General features: G+C 43.0%; 1 protein-coding gene across 1 annotated transcript in view; it reads left to right on the top strand.

Moving 5' to 3' along the window:
- Nucleotides 1-24,277, top strand: part of LOC413289 (neurogenic locus Notch protein) — a 214,315-nt gene that overhangs the window by 22,111 nt on the left and 167,927 nt on the right. Inside the window, 1 exon segment of the mRNA XM_006567988.3 lies at nucleotides 3,753-3,831. Coding sequence (XP_006568051.2) covers nucleotides 3,753-3,831 — 79 coding nt within the window.

The raw sequence follows: 24,277 nt of genomic DNA, 5'->3' as shown, positions 1-24,277 counted from the left end.
TCCAATATTTCGGAAAAAGAGAAGACCTCGATCTTGCTTGCATTATGCAACGCTTTAGCTTATTAATAATACTTCGGTTCTCGGAATGGCGTTAAGGGCACGCCTGGCTCGCTTCTGATTTACGCGTGGGCGTAGGGCTCCTCGCGAGCAGCAAGAGTTGCCAGCGCGAATCGTACGTCGCCCACGCTGATTGAGAGTACATCCCTCTTTGTCCAGGCTCGAATACACGCGTGTCGCTGAGAGAGAGAAGAATGCACATATATATTCTTCTTGGATCTTGAAGAGAGAGAGAACTCGAGATATGCTCCCGCGGCATTGACACCGTGTCGGATGCAACGCACACGAGATTGGATTCTAGATTTCAATTAGCTTCATCCCGCCGGGTAAGAGCGGTTCTCCAATGTTTCTCCAGGTTCGTACCTGGAAAACCTAATGCGATAAGAATGTCCCCCTGGCTGGAGGATCGAAGATCAATATAATGGGAGGAAACAATACCGGGAACGGAGGAGCAGGTAAACTTATACCACTTTCTCGTCGTCTTGGCCAACTTGTTCATCTTATCCCGATTTTTGATCACTCATTTCGGGGACGAATCGAGTTAATTATCTCGTCTGACGAGAGATAATATAATTTCGATCGCTTGGAGCGAATTTAAAACAATCTTCGGATGAATAGTTGCGCTAAAAAGGTGGGATTATCAAATGGGACAAATTGTGTTTCCACTTCTCTCCAGCTGCGATACGATCGTTCTTCCATGTTTCACGAGCTAGCATTTGCGTTTGGAACATGAGATTTACGTAAACTCGCGTGTACCTTCTTCGCTGGTGGAAGCCGGCGCGGTGTCGACGGAGATTTCGCGGTGAAAAATTGCGCGGGGAAATTCTGCGCGCCCGCTCTGCTACACGCATAACTGCACGCTGAAACGCACGCGTGACGGAACGCGTCGATTTAAATCTCTCGCAAGCGATGTTGCCTCGATCGTCCATTCGATATTCGTTAATGAATCGCTCGAGATATTTTTACGGTTCTTGTTGCATATCGATCTTAAATGCTGTATTTTCGATCGAGTTGTTCAATTGTATTTCGTGTATAATTTTAAAGTAATTCAACAAGAAGGAAATTCGAATATTTTATTCAATCGGAGTAAGAAAACTTGTTTCTCCCGTCGTTGGCAAAAGCGCATTTGAATTTAATAATAAAGTTGAAAAGAACTTTCTTTCTTCGTATCTTTTCCGTGAGAGATGGAGAGGTGGGAATAAATTAATTTTCTCTCCTTTTTTCCTTTTGTATTATCATCATCTAGTAGAAGCAGGGAAATTTAATATCGTGAATTGGAAACGGAGAGAAGGTGACACTCGACTCTTCCGACTCGTATGACGTGCGACTCGATGACGCAACAGATCCATCCATCCATCTGTTCTCTTTTCGCTTTCGTGACAATTTGCACGGGGAGGGGGAGGAAGGGGTTCCGTTATTAGCGCGGGCGCGAATTAATTTTCGCGGACGAGCAGGAAGGAAGGCATAATTCAACTGGTGGCTTTCTACTGGCGATGCAATTTACTCTGGAATTGAAACAATTAAACTCATTTTCCCCCTCCCTCTTCGTTCCAACTATATGCAGATTGTTAATATTGCACGAGCTGCGTTTCCACGAGGAAATGCTACTGTTTTGGGATTATAACATTGAGGAACGAATTTTCATACTAGGATATTTCATGCGTAGAGAGAGAGTGAGATTCACTTCCGTCCATTGTCGAAAAAAATTACCGTCAATTTTCCCCCCTAATTATCGCTTTTCACTTTCTCCTTCTCCTTGTAATTTCCTCCTCTTTCTCCAATGTTTCCAACGACCGTGAAAAATACGGATTTTGCAGAAATTTTCTCTTTGCGAAGAAGAAGAAACGAGAGGAATTAACAGTGGTTTGACGAGAGTGGACGGAAATCCCGAGGAATCACACTGAAGATGCTCGCATCCTACGTATTTAGCGTGTGTGTGTGTGTGGCGCGCGCACACGAGAGTCGCGAACCGGCAGAGGAAACGGAGGATTTGTCACGAAGGCAGTTTGGTTTAACTGATCTCATCCTCTTGTCGTTGCTACTTGTCTCTTCGTTGCCTCGATCGTCGCCCCTTTCTCTCCGACAATTTTCTTCCTTATCATTTTCTCGTGCATCGATTCTTTCTTCCGGAGAAAATTCGAGAGAAGCAAACGCTTTACTTCACTCTAACTGTCGATTAATATTTATTCTTACGAGTTATTTCGCTTTCAAGTTTCGGTTCGAAAATTTGAGAACGCGTTTTTCCTCGAACGGCGCGCGGCAAAACCTCGTGAATTCTAAGTGCACGCGCGTGTCGCGAATGTTCACGCGGTTGCGTGAGGACGTGGCCAACTCGAGAAATGTATGCCATTAAGATGACATTTACAAAGACGTTTAGAATGACTTTCCGCGTCCCACGCGACACCACGTCCTTTACGTCACGCGGCTTTATTCTTCTCTTTTTTTCCTCCTTTCTCGCACGCGTCAATCGCGTTTACCGGAAGACGAAGTCTTACTCCATCGTTTTCGATAATCGATCCTATCCGAGGTATTATTTCTCGGTCAAAGTTGAGCGAAAAACGATCGCATCGAGGGACTGTTGCATTACGTAGGATTGTAAAGTTCCGCGGAGGTCACGTAGACAAGGAATCCCCCCTTCTCCAGAGCTCGCTGATAAAACATAAGCGCGTCAAGTTGGTCTTGTTGCCTCCCTCCCTTCCCCCTCCATGTTAAGCAGTTATTTGCTACGTTATTATGGCCGGTGCCGGTGTGTGCATTAGTCGCTACGCCGTACTTTATGCGGCGCGGGGCACGTTAATCGACTTTTAAACACACGTTCCCCGAGAGTGTGATTTAGCGCGAATGTTATTTGAGGTTCGACATTAATGGTTCCAACGAAAAGGAATACATTAAACCTAAGATATACAAATGTATTCACGGGGTGGAAAATATCCAACCCGAATGCTTTCCCCCTTCACCAATGCTTAACTATTTAACAACAAGCTATCTGCTCTTCTTCCTTATTTCGAGACCGGGCATCGAAATCTCGTTTCTCCTTTCCTCTTCTAATTACTTCACACCCTTCGACAATTTCACAAATCATCCCACGTCGAATTATCTTTTATGCTGTTGAGATATCTTTAATCAATTTAATATAGTTTCTGTTTTTCATTAAATCGAGAAACCTCGACTTTTAAACGGCTTTTCTCCCGTGCGGACGCGTGTTGTGCAAGCTCCTCTCCTCTCCTCGGCTTCTCTCTGCACGTGACGCAAGCAACGCACGTGCAAGCGCTGGGTCCGTGTGAAATTATTCCGACGAGACGAGGAAGAGCGGCGCGGGTGGCTCGATCCCCCCCTCCGGCCCTTTTACACCCGAGCTGGTAAAAGGTGGCCACCGATAATTTTCGCTCCCTTAAAGGTGACTCCCCCTTTTTTTCGCCAACTCCCTCCTCCTATCCTTATCTCTATCGTATCCCCCGACGAATGGGGAGGGGATACACGAAAGTTCACTTTGCACGGCGTGTCAAAGGTTTCTCCAGGCGCGGTAACTCGCGCCTTCCTCCCCGACCCGCGGTTTAATTGCTCGCTGCACGATAAACGTGTAGCTTCGAGGAGGGCAGTTTTTCCATTTCGGAAAATTTCCTCCTCCGAGGAGGAGGGAAAAAGGAAAAAAGGAAGGAGGAGGAGATTGATGAATTTTTTTTTCACTGTTTCAGGTATCGTGTCGTGTTCGCCCAGCCCTTGCAAGAACGGAGGAGTCTGCGTGTCACCGTTGCGCGGCGAGTCGCATTGCGAGTGAGTGGATTATTCTTATTCTTATTATCATTTACTATACTATAATTAAAATACATTATCATTTATTATAATTACATCCATGAGGGAGATGACGGGTTGTTATTCGATCGATGTTCAAAGAGGAATCGAGGGGATGAAAGACGGAGAGGGATGTTTCGCCGCCTCCCATAAAGGGAGAAGATCTTTCGAAGAAAGATGAGGAACGAATAGAGAAATTTGGAATTATCGATTTCCTTTCGAATCTTTATTGTTATCCCAATTATATTTGTAAATTTTTGGGAAATGTGGGTGAAGAGGGGCGAAGATTTTTCAAAGAAAGATGAGGGAAACGAATAGAGAAATTTGGAATTATCAATGCTTCCTTTCGAATCTTTATTATCCCAGTTATGATATTTGTAAATTTTTGGGAAATGTGGGTGAAGAGGGGCGAAGATCTTTCGAAGAAAGATGAGGAACGAATAGAGAAATTTGGAATTATCGATTTCCTTTCGAATCTTTATCTCAGTTACGATATTTGTAAATTTTTGGGAAATGTGGATGAAGAGAGACGAAGATCTTTCGAAGAAAGATGAGAGGAATGAATAGAGAAATTTGGAATTATCGATGCTTTCTTTCGAATCTTTATCGTTATCCCAGTTACGATATTTGTAAATTTTTGGGAAATGTGGGTGAAGAGGGGCGAAGATTTATCGAAGAAAGACGAGGGAAACGAATAGAGAAACTTGGAATTATCGATTTTCTTTCGAATCTTTATCGTTATCCCAGTTACGATATTTGTAAATTTTTGGGAAATGTGGGCGAAGATTTTTCGAAGAAAGATGAGGGAAACGAATAGAGAAATTTGGAATTATCGATTTCCTTTCGAATTTTTATCATTATCCCAGTTACGATATTTGAAAATTGATGTCTTAGATACAAAAAGAAGGTTGTTTATAATAATCAGCTTTCTTAGTCATCAAATTATTTACGTATCTAAATTAACTTTATCTCGTAGGTTTTACTTTTCATAGCCTCTTGCTACAAAAATTTGAGAGTCTTATTAATTCGACAAAATATCTGGAAATTTTATCAAATTTGTTTAGAGCTACTTTATCGAGGTTCTTTCATTTTTCTTATAGGACGTGTACGTGAATTTATTCTTCAGTTATTTATAGATTGATACGGTAGTCGGTTGTTAGGAAACTATAAGAAAGTTCGCGAAGCGTGATTGATTTCGATGCAGGGAGAAGTGTTATAACGCTGCCACGATCCTCCACCGAAATTGGATTAATCTTGACCGAACGCTCTACAACGCTCCATCATCAAGTTTCTGCATATGGCTGTATCCTACGAATCTACGGTAATCTTCAGAATGTAATTGCGATTCTGAGATGGTGGAGTTACGTACACTTACGTGACCTTGGACTCTAATCTAAGCAACCCGCACCTTTCTTACGCTTTCTTGCACTCTTATTTCACCCCCTGTTTAATTATCTCGTTCTTATCTTATCCTTCGGACGAAGATTAATTTATCTCTCTCTATCTAACTTTATATTCCAACAACACTATTCTTATCTCGAAATATAACGCAAAATCTTCATCCAAAAAACTATCGAAAATAATAGTAATATTGGTGAATCGCGCATACGGTCACATCTCTCCCATCGTTGGCCGCGTAAAATGACCATAATCCGATACAATAACAAATTTGGCCAGCGCCACTTGACAATACGGTGAATTAAAACTAACGGATGAAGAAGGATCGGGCGCACAATGAGGCGGAAACCATCCCTCGGCTCCGATCGCACGCTCGCATCTTTCAGGGATACGCACGAGGGAGCGAGCGTGTGTGGCGCGCGCGTGGGACATGCACTTGCACACTCAAAGCGCGACGCGCTTAGGCTCGCCAGGCTCGAATTCATCGCGCGTAGACGGGTCACGTGTGCCGGCACGTGACCCCCATAGATTCTCCGTTCGAAGCGTGCATCCTCCGATCGCGAAAGGGGTTCGTTCGCGCGGAAAAATAATATTGTTTCTTCCATCTCGCTGTTTTTCCTTTCCTTCTTCATTTTTGTATTCTTTTTCCAGGCGTAACATGTAACGTGTGTATATCGAGGAATCGTTTGGTTGGATTTTTTGAAAATTTCGTTATTTTCAAGTGTTAGGGGACTCGAGCACAACAGCTGTGACTGTTGACCCTTTAAACTTATTCCACCGCCCTTGAACACCTTGAGGAAGGGTTTATCGTACGGAGCAGCATATGCGCGATGATGGATGGCGACATCCGCGCATCCCCTCGAGGAACAGGGCGCTATTATACAGGCATGTGCGTGCGTTCGGCTCATGCACGGTTCCTTTGGTTAAACGGCCGCGCGGAGAGGGTTGCTCGTATGTGCAAGAACGAGAAATTCTTGTTTGCCCTTGGTACGATTATTTTATGAATCATCAGGGAGCAGAGGAATTTATTTATATATACAAGCAATGAAAAAGATTCGTTTCGTATCCTCTATTAGATTTGTTAAATCTGATATTTTTAATTTTATTTTTCTTAAAAATTGGAACTTTCCCTTTTCTGAATAATTTTCTTCTTATGAAATAATAAATTGGAAACAAATTTGTTTAATGTCAACATTAATTAAATTTATTCCAATTTATATAATAGTTTCAATAACTAAAATTAATTCATGAACTTTATTCTTTTTAATTAATAAATAGAATATATATTTCTTTTTATGTAAATAAATTTGCATGTTCAACAATTTTTAATTCATTTTATTTTATTTTCATTTTAGATTCGAAAAGAGAAAAATGGAACTCGAGTCACGCATATCACGTTTGTTACACGAAATTAAAATAGAATTGTACACTTCCGTCCTTCTTCGATGTCACCTTCCCCTGCCTCTTTTCCATCTGTGCATGCGATGGTTTCCAAGCGTTCGATTAATAGCGATCATCTGTCCTTTCTTCCTCGTCGGGGAAATGTTTAACTCCATAGAGTTATCTGTTTCGAGTCGTGCGTGGAATATTCCATGCAACGACTTTTCGCGCAAAAATTCGATCGACTCGATGCGACATTGTTCGAGAGGAAGATTTCGCTTCGTGGCAAGATATATCGCGGAGCCGAAGGCCTTTGTTCTACGAGTGAATGGATCTAAAGGAGACACGACACGATCGACAGAGGATGACGAAGGTTGCCGCGCGCTGTCAAAATACCCGTTCTTTTTCTTCGCGAGCATCCTGCGGTGACCGCGCCATACCGCGTTATCGTCCGCTCAAAGGCATCTTGTTTTCTTCGGCCGTGCGTGCACTCACACGCGCGCACAAACCACACAGAGAGCCGGCCGGGAGAGCACGCGTGTAAAGACGGTACAATTTACTCGGCGGTCATCGTGGTTCGTACACGGCGCTCTATCGCTAGCGTTCATCGACAACGTACCACGTATCCTTTGCCTTTTTTTCGCGTCCAAGAGATCGGCGGTGGAACGATACACATCCCGTGGTAGCGTAATTTATTTTCCAATTATCCGAGTTCGTACGAGCATTTTCGAGTTATCCTCGCTTCCCTGTCTAAAAGTTGAATCTAAAGTTGAACGATTAGAATTGGACGCAGCTGCGCCTAAAGGATCGGATCGTGGCGCGTCTATTTCGCCTAGCGACTAGTCCATTCTCTATTTGCATTAACGATCACCCAGATATTGAGCACCCCTGAACGAATAACTCCATGCCCGCGGGGCCTTGGATCGTGCGCGCTCGGCCGTGATCGGGGATCCTCGCCCAGACGCCAGCAATGGGACACGGGGAGAGAGAAAGAGAGAGAGAGAGAGAGAGACGAATTGGGCTGTGGAGCGAGAGAACGCGCGCTACACGCGCGTGGAAAGAAGAGAGGAGCAGCGGCGGTACGCGAGGGAGAAAGCAGGAGGGAAGGAACGCGGAGAAGGGCTGGGCGAATGGAGCGAAAGAGAAAGAGGGGACACTGTCTGAACGTGAGCGCGCGTTCCCACGCCCGCCGCGCATGCGCCGAGTATCCTGGCCCCTCGTGGACCCCTCGGCTCCCTCCGCGAGTAATCGGTTCTCTTGCACTTCCACTCCTCTCTCTTTCCAGTGGATCGAAGCCATCCCGCTCTCTCGCTCCCTCCTACCGCGGCCACGTACCTCCTTCTCCCACGTCGCTCGTTCTCTCCTACTCTCTCGCTCCCGCTCCGCCGCTCTCTTCTTCCCTCTGTCATTCTCCGTCTCTCGCTCCCTTCAGACATCCGCATAGATTCAAGTGCGGACGTCTGCCGTTCTTTCTCTCCGCCACGTTCTTTCTCTCCATACGCTTCTCGTCCGCGAACAATATTCGTTTCCACCACTTGTCTCGCCGCGGCGACCGAACTCCCAACGTTCGCCTTCTCCTTCCACTTCTTTCGCCTATCAATAAGCTGCTCTAATTATCTTCGACCTGTTTGTCAGCGGACGTCGCCGATTCGAAGTGACATCGGTCTCGATTGAACGCGCAGTGTAGCTTTTGTCCCGTCCCTTTTTTCCTCTTTCTTCTTACTCCAAGTATATGTATATATATATATATATACATATTCGCGACATAGTTTAATATTTGCCTAGAGACTACGATTCAGGGAAATAAACAAAAAAATATCGAAAAATCTTTTCTTTTTAGAAGAAAAAAGATTTAACGTGATTAAAGTTTGGATACCTAGAACGGATATTGGAAGTAGAAAACGATCGAGCGAATATTTGTAGAGCAAAGATCCAGGACGGAAGGGAAGGAGTCTTTGGAAAGGCAAATTTGAAAGAAATGCAAGACCACGGAGCGGAATAAGAGAGCGGTTCGCGGGATGTTTGCAGAACCTCCAGAACCCTTCGGAACGTGTTATTTGCGAATACCTACGAGACGGTTTGACTCGTTCTCGTGAGAAGCCGAGCTTACGGTGCTCTGTAACTATTTCCACCGAAGGGTAACAAGATTCAGGAGAGCTCGATAAACTCGATAGACTCGCCCGATTTCTAGGCTCACGTCCCCGTGTCGAATTGCCACCATTCTCGGTGGTCTGTTTGTTTACGCGCGACGAGCAATTAAACCGTTCGGAGAAACATTATTTCACGAGCTATCGTCTCTCGTTCTATATTTCTTTTCTACATTTTTTGGATATAGAATTCGCTCAGAATTTCGTTCCAACTAACCAAGTATCTCAACGAACATTAGGAAGGTTCGTTTATTACTCGCCTCGTCGCAGTGTTGTCCGATACAATAGTAGCGGTTCGAGCATATCCCGTACACGTAACCGTCCCGGTCACAGAGACGTCTCCTCCTCGTTAGCTGCCTCGAAAGTGGACGCCGACGTCGTAGGCCGTCGTCGTCGACGATGCGCATAATGAAGGAACGGAACCGTTCTGCTCTCGCACCAACGTGCTGATTGCCAGCGCGAATATTGTCGTACAGTAATGGGTTTGTTCGAAGAAACTCGCGGTGAGCAGAATTGGCGGGCTCCGTGGGTGGGGGGGAAAAAAATGATTATTTAGCGCCAATTAGAAACGGACGCCTAACGATTCGAACGGCGAGCGTAATCCCCTCTCTCTCTCTCTCGTTTTTTTCCCTTCCTTTCTTCTTCCTCCCCTCCCCCGTTCTATGACCCGACGCGTTGTCTCCCTTGAGCCTTCGTCTTCCTGGACAAATCGTACAACTTCCATCGATGCGGTTGAATAACCGACTCTGTTGAGTTGACTAAAACGTGACTCGTTGTTTATCTTGTTCCCAGTGTGTGTGTATATATACATATATATACAGGCGTGCAAGTTGACGCTCGAGAATCACTGCGCATACTAATTACGATACTTTTTTTCGGTATATACGGATATACACATATATTTAATTACACGGTTTTAAAGACGGTTTGAATAAATAAATTTACGAAAAAACAAAATTCTTCGTTGCGATTTTACTTTCGATATTTCGACACCACATGGAATTCCAACGAACGGATATACGCAGATATATATATATAGTCAGAGATTAATCCAATCGTAATTAAGATTTAGCGGCCGAACCGAATTCAGAGATCCCGTTGTCCCGTTCAGCGATAACTTTAACTCGAGCATGATTGCCCGGTTAATAAGAAAGCATCGCCGCGTGAAGATAAATTTCATCCTTCTGTCTCCCCCGCTCTATACTCCTCTCTCTCTTTCTCTCGTCTCTACAACTCGAAACGTCCACGTAACACGGCTCGATACAAGCGATCCGCGTGCATTTACAAGCTTTTTACCTCGTTCGTTTTCGAAATCGAATTTGTGTAGAGAAGATCGCGTGGAGGGGAGGCGTAGAGAAAGAGACGAAAGAGACGGAAGATCGACTTTTAATTACGAAAAAGGAGCCGAAAAAATAAACGGCGGCCCTCTCCCTTTCTCGCCAAGAATTTTATCCCTTCGTCGTGGTGGCGCGGTATTAACGACTCGTGTCGAGATGTGGCGGTATCTCGCGGGATCGGCTGTCCCGCGAGACAGAGCCTCGCAATCGAAGATTAAGAAGTTCAAGCGGCCGATTTATTAGCCCCTGGCCGCTATGAATGAGTGATTAAGCGACGCGTTAAGTAGGATTCCAGCCGGTACAAAGAGAGAGGGAGAGGGAGAGCGACGATAAGCGGCGTGGTATATCCATCCCTGAGCCGAGGCTCGATTTGCATTATCCGGCATTGCGAGCGTGGAATTCTTCTGGTGAATGAGCAGCAATGAGAGAGAGAAAAAAAGGAGAAAAAAATTCATCGAGGAAACTGTAAATTATGCCTAGCTGGTAATGTGGTACACCTTGAAGTAATGGGAAAGTGAAGTGGAGTGTGGAGTTTTGAAAAAAAAAAAAAAAAAAAAAAAAGATACTGTTATTAAGTTGAAATTTTCTTAGTCATCTTTCGAGTAAATAATCAATTATAAGAGTAGAACGAGTGTAGAGAGTTTTATATATCGTTGTTACACATTGTTGCGATCACGTGAGAGGTGTATGGAAATTGAAAGATTTATCGTTTCCAAGGGTATAATAATTAATTATATCTCGCTACGTTTCGATGAGGTTTTTTTTTTTTTACCGTTTCTTCTTCCTGGAAAACTTGCAAAACAACGTGAAATTCAATTAACCGCGACCAAGAAGGAAAAAGAAAAAAATCGTTATCCGAACAACACCTGCCTATCTGGTTTTATCTGGTTCACGTTGAAATAGAAACAGCATGTTTCTCCGATCACCGTATATATTTTTTCGTGCTTTGTTATTTTTGAACTAATTACACGCGATACAAGCGTTGCGATTCTCAACTACGTTTCATTCTTCCACGCTAATTATAACTTTACTCTCCATCTCGAATACGTAAACCAGTTCGGCAAGCCGGGTCCAACGCGGAGAGAGAGAGAGAGAGAGAGATCGAGGGGAACGACATCGGAGGCAATTGGTCGGAGGCGACGCTCGACGGGTAATAATTACCGGCGGTCGATAAAGAATGCCGATTTTCTCGAGGGCGAGGATGAGGCCGAATGTCGAGTACGCTTCCACCTCTAATCACAACGTGTGTTTCCTTCTTGATGCTCCAGTTAGGTAGCCCCAAAGTCCTTGCGATCGGGCCACAACCACCTGCGATGTAATTGCACCCTCCATTCCTCCCGACTCTCCTTCTCTCTGTCGGTAATATCCTGACACCGTTGGCGGGAGGAAGGCTATACGCTCTCCACCCAGTTGCACGAGTAGATCCGATAGGATCCGTTCACGGTGGCAAACGCATCGACAAAGGCCCCTAGTGGCGGACGAATCACCGGTTTCTATATATGAAAACGGGGATAGGGAGGGTGATCATCGAACCTACCTACCTACCTACCTACCTACCTACCTACCTCTTGCGCACCAGTGGTATTCTTCTTGCCACGGCATAGAAGAACAACCGTGTGCCACGGTGGTGTTTAAGAGCGAAGGAACGCTGATTATACGCCACTAACGCCTCCAGCTACAGTCTGCATGTTAAGCGCCTTTTTCCCGCACCTCCCATGATTAGGGACGATCCTCGCACGGTCATTCTTTCTCCTTCTTTCCGAACTTACGACCCTGATCGCGCGTCTTGTTGCTTTTGTCCACGAAATACCAACCTTTCTCTCACGTTGCGACTCTTTCCACCTTCCAGAGGCTCTAAAATTTACTAAAATCGCTCCATTCATAAATTCGAATAATTGATAGATTTCTTTTTTTTTTTTTTATTCGTCGTCAATTTTCTTCTCATTACCATAACAATATATGTATCGACAGTTTCCAGTCGTTTAAATCGTATCCTATTCTCTCATCCATCTTCCGTTTCGAAACCGAAACGATTAGCACGCTAGAGTTTCAACCCGGTCCTGGCGTAACTTTCTTCTCACAGGGTCCATTTGTTATTCCGCCCCTGGCCGAGGCCAGCTTTTCTCCAGCTGGCCACGTATGCTCTCTTGTCCACTGAACCCGTGTTTTTCTTCCGTGGAGAATAACCTTTTTGCGCGCAAAGTATCGCGCCTATATACCTCGCTCCGCCCCCTAATAATCTCATATTCATTCGAGGAACACGCTTGCAGAGATATAAATTAATGATCCCTTTTTCCTTTTTTTTTTTTTTTTTTTTCAATCTATCTCGTATCTCGTTTTGCTCCTCAAGCGCATTAAATCATTGATAACGAGGAGCGAACCCTTGAATGATCCGTATCCGCGAGGTAATTACGCGAGGTATCATTTTCTCGGCCGTGGACATCGCCGTGCAACGAAGAGAAGTGGTCCGTCGCAAATTAATTCCCCCTTGTCCGACAAGTTTGTAATTGGCGCGGATGAAACTAGGCCCCGGTATCGGGGCGGCCGGTCGGTAAACAAAACTGGACGCGAGAGCCGAGGCCAAACGAATCGTCGGGCCAGATAATCCGTATCTACGATCGAATATCGTGGCACGATCACACCCGCGTGCCATTCCGGTTAACAAGCTAACGGAGCTTATATCTGCTTGTCGATATCGATGTACCTCTCTTCGCGGATTCGTTTTACAAACACCGTCTATACGATAAGTCTATTTCCTTTAATGAATAACGCTGCGTTTGTTTCTTTTCTCGCTCACGTATCGGCTCACGATTCACTGTTCGCCTCTACTGAATTCCTAGCCCAACGTTTCATTCATTGTTTCGCTGTCTATTCGCTTCTTCTATTCGTCCTCTACCCAACCATATGTATTTTTCGAAGCGTGGAAACGTTCTCTCTCTCTCTCTCTCTCTCTTTCTCCCTGCGTATTCGCCTATTTCTTTTCCCCCACACCGTCGAAAATCGTACACACGTACGTAGCCCTCCCTCGATATCTCTCAGCCTCCTGTTGCGCCAAGTGAACGCGAAAGCGAACGCACGGCGCACACTGTGTATATATATATACTCGTGTTGGTGGAAGCACACGCGAGCGTTCGACAATGTGTCGGTGCATAGACGGCTCAAAGGTATCGGATAGAGTGTGCCGGGATCCGCGACGTTATGGTGTAGATCGCCGCGAAAGAACCAGGTTTTTCGAGAGTGTACGCGGGAGAGTGGTGCTCGCCTCGGGCTCTGTCTCGCATACCTGAAGAAGAACCTGCGGCCCCGCCGTGTTATTAAAGAACCGGAGGGCCGTCTCCTCTCGCTGCTTCTCCTCTTCGCCTACCGTGGCGTTCCGTTCGTGCCGTTGATGGCCCAGGCCTTGCCTCGCGCATGCGCGCGTCGGGCATAGAATCTCTATACGCGAATCTTATCCCTTTTTTTTCTTACCCTCCTTCGACCTTGAATTATTATTATTATTATTATTTTTCTTTTTGGCTCGTTCCAGTAATCGACGGAAGGTCTTCTCAGGTGTTCGATTCGTTCTTGGCAATCGGCTAATTTACGTTTACAAGTGTGAATCGCGTTTGCTTTTGTCCGATTGTTGTTTAACGAAATGAAACGTGCGCATTGGTAATTTTGCACGACGCGCTGGCGACACTTCGGTGATTCGACTCGCAGCGGTACCTTGTTACGAACGTCGTAACACACTCGACAATTACCCTCCTCCCTTTCGATCCACCAATTTTTTTTTTTAAATCCTGAACCCGCTTTCGGGAATTAATTTCCTAATATCGGATAGGATAGTTTCGAAATAGGGGACGACGACCCGAAGCGAGTTTATTTTAATTCGATTGAAACGACGTGATGAATGATGCAACGATGAGATCGATACGATTTAAATTTCTTTTTTCTTTTCTTTTCTTTTTTTTTCAAAACGGGAGGCTATTCCTCGCAATTTTCTTTCCTCTGTTCGTTATAATATCGCATCGGAGTTGCAACACTCTCGCGGCCAAGATGCAAAAGCGTAAGCGTTCGATCGTTCGATCCCGCCGTCTAGAATCGAGACGTTTTCCGTTTCTGCGGTCACGAGCCGATTCCGGGCCCATTATCGCGATTAAGCCTCGCTCGCCCTCCACCCTCGTGCCCTCCACCATCGCCCATATGCCGTGCTGCTGACGATTATGGTAATAATACGTTTGCGCGTATCGCAACTTGAAACAATGATACAGATACCAGAAGGCCTCTCTCTCCGCCTTCTTGTCGAAGGTCTGCCACGGGAACATCGCGGAGAGATATTTTGTAATTCGATTCGTCTCTCTCCTTCCTTTCGATTAATCTGCTCGGGGAGAATCGATTATTTCTGGAGGCTAGCCAGTAGATTCGAAAAAATAATCGAATATCTCTCTAGCGCGTGATATCTATATAGCGTGGATGCAAAACTTCCCCCTTTTTTTTTTATGATATTTGTTTAATCGTGGAGGGAGGAGATAAAATATGGCAGATGCAAAATTTTCCTTCCTCTCTGATAATTTTATCGCGATATCTATCCGGGATCGAGGAAGATTGGCAGAAATGAGGGAGAGGCAAGATTTTCCTTCCTTCCTGATAATTTTATCTATTCGATCCGGAATTGAATAAGATTGGCAAAAATAAGAAAGAGGCTATCTTTTCAATAAATTTTCCTTTCTTTGTGATAATTTCATTAAATGCAAAATGTGGAATTCTGGATCGAGGAAGATTGGCAAAAATAAGAAAGAGGCTATCTTTTTAATAAATTTTCGTTTCTTTGTGATAATTTTATCTATCATCCGAAATGTGGAATTCTGGATCGAAGAAGATTGGCAGAAATGAGGAAGAGACAAGATATTCCTTCCTTCCTGATAATTTTATCGCGATATCTATTCAATCCGAAATTGAATAAGATTGGCAAAAATAAAGAAGAGGCAAGATCCATCTTTCTAACAGATTTTCCTTTCTTTGTGATAATTTCGTGATATCTAATCAGAAATGTAGAATTCTGGAGTAAGATTGGCAAAAATAAGAAAGAGGCTATCTTTTTAATAAATTTTCCTTTCTTTGTAATAATTCCATCGCGACATCTAATCCGAAATGTGAAATTCTGGATCAAGGAAGATTGGCAAAAGGAAGAGAGATTTTTCTTCCTTTTTGATAATTTTATCTATTCGATCCGGAATTGAGTAAGATTATAAAAAGGCAAAAATAAGAAAGAGGCTATCCTTCTAATAAATTTTCCTTTCTTTGTGATAATTTCTAATCCGAAATGTGGAGTTCTCGATCGAGAAAGATTGGCAAAAATGAGGGAGAGAGATTTTCCTTCCTTTCTGATTGGCAAAAATAAAGAAGAGGCAAGATCCATTTTTCCAACAGTTTTTTCCTCTCTTCGTTCATAATTTTATCTTGTTAATCACTAATAGAATTCTCCGAATCGAGACATAAGAGTTTGCTGTTCGATCACGCTTCGAGTCTGGTTAAATCGTTCGTTACAGCTAATTGATTTTACGAGGCGCCCTTAGTGGAAAGTATATTTCGAAAATTTCACTTTCCTAGGAAGTTTCTTCCTTCGTCGAAAATTCGAACGATAATTCGAGAAAAAGAAAAAAAAAGAAAAGAAAATAGAAGAAGAATATATCCCTCAAAAATCTTCACTGTGTGCAAAAAGGAACGAGGGAGGGGGAGGGGCATTGCTCGGCTACGTTGTAATAGCGCGTGATTGAGGTATATATACTCATCACTATTCATAGGACGAGCACGTTGGCGGTGCTGCAGAGCTTCGTTAGAGCTATCCCACCCTGTTCCGCATAATGACGTAATTAGCGCGAGCCCTTGGTCTGAAAGGGCTGCCCGCTAACCAACCTTCACCCTTCTCACGCTTTCGTAATGGCTCTCGCACGAAGTCACCTGAAAAACTAGCGTCGCGTGCGCCATTAATCCTCGTGCCGATTAGAGTATCTATCCGCGGCTATCTCTCCGCTTTGTTCCTCGTTACACGCCGGAATATATTTAACCAAACCTCGATTAAATTAAACTCGACGAGTTTTTTTCGATCAACCTTCGAATTCTCGCTTTTTCTTTGCACTTTGTTTCGAGAAAATCGCGTTTAGTTGGACCAAGTTCGGCTCCAGTTATTTTCTAATTTGATTCTCGAGGGAGAATCGAGAGATTCGGTGCAAAGAGATTTCATCCTTTCCAGATCTTCTTAAAGCTATCTGCTTTTGCAATCACGATACTTGCACGATTTAATCTACAATATTTTATCAAGTAAATCCTGATAACTCGTTTATCAATTAGTTTTACGAATAATTACTCGATAAAATAAAAAAAGAAAAAGAAATGTAATTATTTTCGGTAGAAAATATTATCTAGCAAGACAGATAGGAGATTAAAATAAAATAAAATATAAGAAGTAGTTCGACTTAAATATCGATTTTATAAATCCTTATATTATTTTAGTAATTGTTATTGTAATTATTTATAATTAAATAATTATTTATTCATTCTAAAATTAGTGTAGCAATTAATAAAATAAGAAAAATTGAAATTATTCAATATAATGTATTATTGTTCTTGATGATTTTAAGTAGAAAATAATTGGTAAAAATAAAATAGTTTCAACATCAAAAATTAAAAATATTATTGTTATTAAAAAAAAAGGTAAAGAAAATAGTAAATTTGTAATTGGATTAAATCCACATTCAAATGGTGAACTTTTTTCATAATCTTTTTATTTTATAAATTGCAATAAATTTATTCAATATTAATAGAATAAATGAAATTAGAATAATTAAAATAAAATATATAAAAATAAATCTTATTATATATATTAAATTTAATTAATTTTTTTAATTGGAGATTAAATGTATTCTTATATACTATATATATATACATATATAATTATAAAATTAAAAAATTTTTATTATTTTAAATTAAATATAAAATTGAGCAAGTTCCTTGAGATTAGATCCTGTTTAAAAGTCTCGTGACGCAAAACCGATCCAACGAGCCAGCTTTAATTCACGCCCTTTCTTTCCTCCCTCCCCCGTTCCTTTCCATCCTTTCGACACACACACACACATACACACACACACACACATGCACGCGTACACAGATATCCGTAGATAGTTTAAGGCGCACGTAATCGAATGCGCGGAGAAACGGCGTACACGGCCGATGTCACTTCGCGCATGGCTGCCTCGCAAAACCTCGTGCTCCCTCGCGATATTTGCACGCCGAGTCACGATTTTCTCGAGCTGCGTGCTCTTATCGATAATCGAGCCACCGGCCGAGCCGGTGAAAGTTTGAGAAACTTTGGGCCGGACTTAGAGAGCTCGATATGCAGAGCGAGCTCGAAGGCCTCGAGTCGAAACGCCGTTCCCCTATCGATCGCTTTTCCTTTTATTATCGATCGATACGTGTTATCGAGTAGATCTATCGAGATAATAAATTTGGTTTCAGGAAGGAATTTTATAGGAATCGATCCTTCTTCCGTTTTCGGATTTATCGAATTTGTACGAGTATCGAAATATGCGCGGGTATCGAGTTTCTCTGCGCTGCGTGTTTCTAGCGCACGTGTTTCGAGTCGCAAGAATGGGTACTCCACTTCCTTTTTCGAACGTCCATTTCCCCTCCCCTCTCTCCTCTTGGAAAATTAAGTCCCTCCTGGAAGTCTCGACTCTCGTACCACGCCACTTTTGGCAGTGTTTTTTTCTTCTTTCTCCAACAGTTGTCTCCAACAGTTGTACACCACGGTTCAAAGTGGCCGACGTTAGTCGATCTCCAAGGATTATCGCGTATCCGATCAATCGTCGTTGCTCGTGAAAATAACGAGCTTCGATCGATCGGATCTATTTTATCTAGGTGGAAAAATAGGAGGAAGATTTTTCCTTCCTCGTGAACATCTTACGTCTCGTTCCTCGATAAATGAAATTTATTTAATTCTTGTACGTATTATTAAAAAAGGAAAAAAAATTATCGAAATAATCGATATACTTTGATTCGATACTTTATATAATCGAATTACACCGTGCGACACACGGTTGTCTTTTATGAGAAAAGCCGCGATGCGTATTTATATCGGTGCTCCATCATCCGAGCCGATTAAATTATCGGCGGCCCAAGCGTTTATTAGCCATTTCTGGGCCGGCTGGAAATGATTAAACGGAGGAAGAGAGGAGGAAGAAATGATAGGCACCTTAAATGGTAAACATGAGAAACTCGGGGATCGTTAAATTCGAGTTCGTACACACTTGTGGGAGAGAATTGGAGAGAAGCTGGTTAATCGAACGAATCGTTATTACGTTCGCGCCTTGCTGTATGAAGATATTATTACATGTAATTACATCGAGTGAGAAAAATAAAGAGGAAGAGGAGGGGGAGGAGGGAAGAGAAGTGGAGAAAGGACGAAGAGTGGGAAGAATGGAGTTAACGGAGACGAGGAGGTTGCTCGACGTTGCTCGGGTGACTCGCACTTTGCATTGGCGAGTCTCGACAATTTTCTTAATTAAACGGCAAAGTGGACACAGCTACGAGCCTTGCTCGGTCTTCACATTTATTTCGTTACCTCATCCCATTTGTCATTGGCCTGCCATTATCGCGAATTGGAAGTCATCGCTCCTCCTTTTCATCGCTCTCCCTTCTTCTTCTTTCTTCGAGCGTGAGTCTCCTCTTTTTTTTCCCTTCCCTCCATTCGCTTAGTCACAAATAATAATTAGTTTCCGCGACTTAGCTCGCTAAATTCGGTCGTCATCCGAAAATTGGCTCCGACCTTCCCGTCATTGGATGTCAAAACATCCAAGTTTCGAGTAATTGGAGGTCAGGTTTTTTCTGGATCGATATTTCGATGGAGACCAAATTTACCAAACCACGATATTCTTTTGGTGATTTTTTTTATTATCAACAACGTGAGAAACGAATGCTACATTTCCAGAGAAAGATACTGTATAATATGCATCTTATTCAGAGCTTATAGTCGCTTGTAGTAACGAAAGGGTTAAGAAAGAATGTGAAGATCTTGAAATAGATTCCTCGACGTCGTGTGTTTAAAATTATCTTTCCTTTTCCACAAATTTGGAAGAAATTGATTCCTCTCTCTCTCTCTCTCTCTCTTTTTCGAGTTTGAAACACGGGTTGGGAAGGTTGCGAATCGCGTGAAAACGTGGCAGGTTTTATGCTCCTCTGTTTACCGAGTCATCTAGCGTGCCCAGTCAACGAGGTCAGAAACACGATGGTGTTGCGATGCTGATGACCCCTGCCCATCCTCGCACCTCCTCTCCCAGCTCCTGGAAAGTCTCGGTCGCGTTCCTTCTTCCTCCTCCTTCTTTTCCCTTCTGTTTCCTTCCCCACGCGCTCTCCGGCCGCGCTCTCTCCCCCTCAACGCAGCCCGTGTTTTCGCCTCGCGCCTAGGATTACAACGTTTGCACACGCCTTGTACCACCACCACCACCACCACCGCCGCCGTTCGAAAGTATACACGCAACTTGGAAATAAAAACTTTATCTCCACCGATAATAGATATACGGTTGGTAGAACGTAACAAGATTCTCCGTTTCGTCGATAAGACTGTGTATATATACATATATACATATCTCGAGATATTTCTTAACGTGATGACCATCTGCATATAATAATAATAATAACAATAATAATAATAATAATCCATTGTTGGAAGGAGGAATTAAGGTATTCGTTCCAGTAATTTTGTTGTTGCCTCGGAACTGGAACACTGGAATTGTTGGAACGAGAAAAGAAGTATATATATATGCGAACGTTGAAGCGAATTCCTGCGTAGTTGCGCGCGAAACGATTATCTTCGGCGCAGGCCGTTCGTTTATCTAACCGTATTGACAGATACCTGATCGGCCGAGTATCCATCGACAGATTCGATCGATTTACGCCACGGTGTCGATACCGCGGCTCTGCTCGAGGAGAGGGGAGAAGGAGAAGGAGGAGGAGGAGGAGGGGGAGGAGGAGGGACCGGTGTATCGTGGAGCGGCGTTCCATGCATTAATGCATGAAGATGGTGTATCGACACACCCCGTCTTGTAAGGGACGATACGTAAGTATACGGGCTTATCTCTCGCTCCTCTCACCTGTCCTGTCCTACGACTCCCTTTCCCTCTTTGCATACTCGCGTAAAGTGTCCGCGTTAATGTCTCTTTTTGCGCCTACCTCGGAACAATCCTTCTCACTGGCAAAGAAAAAGTATATACTCTTCTCTCTGGAATAATTTTATCGAATCAATCGTTTTTTTTCCTTTCTCTCGATTTTGAATATCGCGACTATATATATAGAAATCGTCTCGTTCAATGTTTCTTACTTACTTATTTATTTATTTATTTTTTTTTTTTTTCTCGAACGAAAAAGGAAACCGCGTGCACTTTGGTCGCAACTGCACGCAACGCGCACGTGGACCATGATGGATCTCCTTCCGTGGCTGGTCGAGTGCAGTGTCCATATTTGACGTGTGTTTCGGGTATGGCTGACTGTTGGTTATCATTGATATATTTGAGAACCGAATGGGGATAGGACGGAGGGGGAGGAGTAGAATATTCCTTTCGCTCGTGCGCGCTTCGAAAACGTGAGCAAACATTGTAATGGCGATCCAGCGTGGCTACCGACTGTTAATGTCTCTTCACCACTTCTCCTTCTTCTTTTTCTCCTCCTTCTCCTTCTCCTGATCCCACAGCGCTCGAGCGTACGCGTGTCCGTCTGCTTTTCCACCCCGTAATATTATCGTTCCTCGCTTTTCTCGAACGAAAATTTCACTCGTAGAATTTTTGAAAGACAACCATCTCATAGATAGATTTCTAAAGAAACAGTTTTTCAACCCGGTTTCGTTCTAGAAAGAGAAAGATCGAATTTATTCAACAACAAGGAAATTAATACGGAATCGAGCAGAGTTGTTAGAATCAACGAAGAGGAGGACGCAAGGAAATGTTACACTCTCCGCTTGTTATTATTATCGCGCAGGCGTCAAGGTTGCCGGAGTTTCCGCTTATTAAAGGTCGGCATCCGGCAGAAATTGGCCTCGTCGATGCGAAACTCGAACTTGAGTCTCTTGATATTTTTCCAATCACTTTCAAAACTCGAATCTTTCCGTTTAAATTTTTAAAATTTTCCTTCTTGATCCAAGAAAAGATTAAAATTTAGAGATTGAGGTAATCGAAGAGAGGATAATTGGACACGCGCAATCGTCATCCAACGATCTTTGCCACGTCCTGAGTTGGCATTCGAGTCTGTCGTCGCTTGCCAACTGGTTCTCTATCACGGTGGCACCGTGGCAATTCGTCGGCCGACGAATCCGTAACGAGGCTATTGTCTTTTGTCGCCGATCGCTCGCGACGCCTTCCTCGCCGTGTCGCCGTCTGCAAAAACCAGCCAGCTCGTAACACCGGCTGCCCGCTACATAATTAATTAAATGGACGTTCCATCGGCGACGGAACGCTCGCCTCCTCACTATTAATTAGAGTTACATCGCTAATCGATTCGACGGAGAAGGAGAAGGTTTACTTCCCTCTCTCTCTCTCCATCGGAATTTCCAATTTTTCCTTTTCTTTTCTCCTTCTCGACGAGCGGAAAATCTTCTCTGCTCCGTCGAGAAAGGGGGGAAAAAAATTCTTTCCGAAACTTTCTCTCCGAAAGTGTCTCTGAAAGTCGGTTTATTTTCGTTCGGATAATTGGCAGGAGGAAAGTGGAAAGAAGCGACGCGCTTAGGGAGCGCGCGATATATCGTTTATACTTGAATCCACGCCGACACGTCTCCCACCACCAACTTTCCCACGCGTGCTTCGACTCCCTTAGCAGTGTTTTTCTCCGGCTCCTTGGCCGTTGGCAGCGACTTGCCGTCTGGGCCGGTTCAACACGATTTCCCGAGAAACGCGCATGCCTCCTCCTCCTCTTCTTCTTCTTCTTCTTCTTCTGTATTACCGTGCCACTGCTGGTGATCGATCCTCCCCTCCCTTATCCTTTACCTCGATCGAGAAACGTGCAAGAGACGATCGTAACGGAACACGGTTTGATCTGTCGATTCCTCTTCTTTCTTCAAGCTGTCCATTTTTATTTATATCTCGTTTCCTCCAGATCAAACGTATTCAAACTTTTCAAAAACGTTTCCGTCTCCTCTCTCGTCTAGACGTAGATCCGCCTCTGATCCGCGTTAGAGGATATCTAGCACGCTCGTTTCATTTCTGAAGGAACCTTGTAAAAGGATGTCGCAGGGTTCACGGTCACGGCGACTATTCACCAGTTTCGATCTCTTTTTTTCTCAATTCTTATCCTCTTTTCTGAGGATTAAAGGTCAAGGTAAGGGGTTTAAATCTATTATTTTAATTCTCTCTTTCTGTTTCTGTCGATATATATATATATATACACATGTACGAATTAGTTTTTCTGTTTGAGATCAGGATTCGAAAGATAGATAGTTAATTTATGGCTTGATTCGACGAGTTTTAGAGATTTGGAGATGGAAACTGTTATTTCTTCTTGCGCAAGTGGAATCTTTTCGACTAAATCTCAATTACGAAAGGATCCCTGTTTTAGCGGTGATAAATCGATTCAAGGGGTTAACAAGTAGCGCATAACGTTATGGATTCCCGTTTTTGCGTGGCGCAGGTTGAAAACCTGCGATTGGTGGACGTTCATTAGTTTTCCGGTTGACAAGCTGTTTATTAACGTCACCTCGTGAACGCGGTAACCTTACCAAACTCGGTTCAACGCGGGACGATGCGTCGAGAACGGTGGAGAGTGAAAAAGTTTTTTTAAACACGTCACCCTCTTCTCTACACACGCCGAGCGGCGAGTATAAATTCGTGAAAGCGATCGACCATCGATCATTGAAGCCGGCAGAAAGGAAGGCCGGCCGGCCATTAACGATCCCCGCGATCGTGTCCATCGCGATATCTCGTTAATTACGAAATTGCCGACACGGAGACCAGTGTTTTCGACCTCGTCGCAACAACATAATTCGATGAAAGTTGACTTGTGCCCGCTCACCGACCTTCCCTCTCCCGCATCGAGATTCGTGAAAAAACGCGCGCGCGCGCGCGCTAATAATTCTTTCGATTCGCTTAAAAGAAATGTTGGGCTCTCGTGGAAACTAGATGGAATCGGAATTTTTTTACCTTCGACTGTCCCTTTTAATCTCGTTCAAACTCTCAAATTCAGATTCGAAATTTTTAACGAGCGAAAGAAATTTTACCTTTGATTCTTTTCACTTCAACTGTTGCCAGATAAATTTTGAGATTTGAAATTTTTAACGAGCGAAAGAAATTTGTAATTTTTACTTTTGACTTTAACTGTTGCCAGATAAATTTTTGAGATTTGAAATTTTTAACGAGCGAAAGATGTTTGTAATTTTTACCTTTGACTTCAACTGTTGTCGGATAAATTTTGAGATTTGAAATTTTTAACGAACTAAAAAAGTTTGTAATTTTTACTTTTGACTCTTTTGACTCTTTTCAACTGTTGCCAGATAAATTTTGAGATTCGAAATTTTTAACGAGCGAAAGATGTTTGTAATTTTTACCTTTGACTTCAACTGTTGTCAGATAAATTTTGAGATTTGAAATTTTTAACTAGCGAAAGAAATTTTACCTTTGACTCTTTTGACTTCAACTGTTGCCTGATAAATTTTGAGATTTGAAATTTTTAACGAAAGAAATTGTAATTTTTATTTTTGATTTCAACTATTGCCTGATAAATTTTTGAGATTTGAAATTTTTAATGAGCGAAAGATGTTTGTAATTTTTACCTTTGACTTCAACTGTTGTCAGATAAATTTTGAGATTTGAAATTTTTAACGAAAGAAATTTGTAATTTTTACCTTTGACTTCAACTGTTGCCAGATAAATTTTGAGATTTGAAATTTTTAACGAGCGAAAGAAATTTATAATTTTTATCTTTGACTCTTTTGACTTCAACTGTTGCTAGATAAATTTTGAGATTCGAAATTTTTAACGAGCGAAAAAAATTTGTAATTTTTACCTTTGACTTCAACTGTTGCCAAATAAATTTTGAGATTTGAAATTTTTAACGAGCGAAAGAAGTTTTTTAATTTTTACTCTTTGAGTCTTTTAATTTCGGTAACCTTCAACTGTTGAGAAACAAGATTTGAAATTTTAAACGAGCGAA

The sequence above is a fragment of the Apis mellifera genome, linkage group LG3 (assembly GCF_003254395.2).
Source record: "Apis mellifera strain DH4 linkage group LG3, Amel_HAv3.1, whole genome shotgun sequence".
Lineage (NCBI taxonomy): Eukaryota > Metazoa > Arthropoda > Insecta > Hymenoptera > Apidae > Apis > Apis mellifera.
This window is presented reverse-complemented; position numbering and strand designations above follow the sequence as displayed.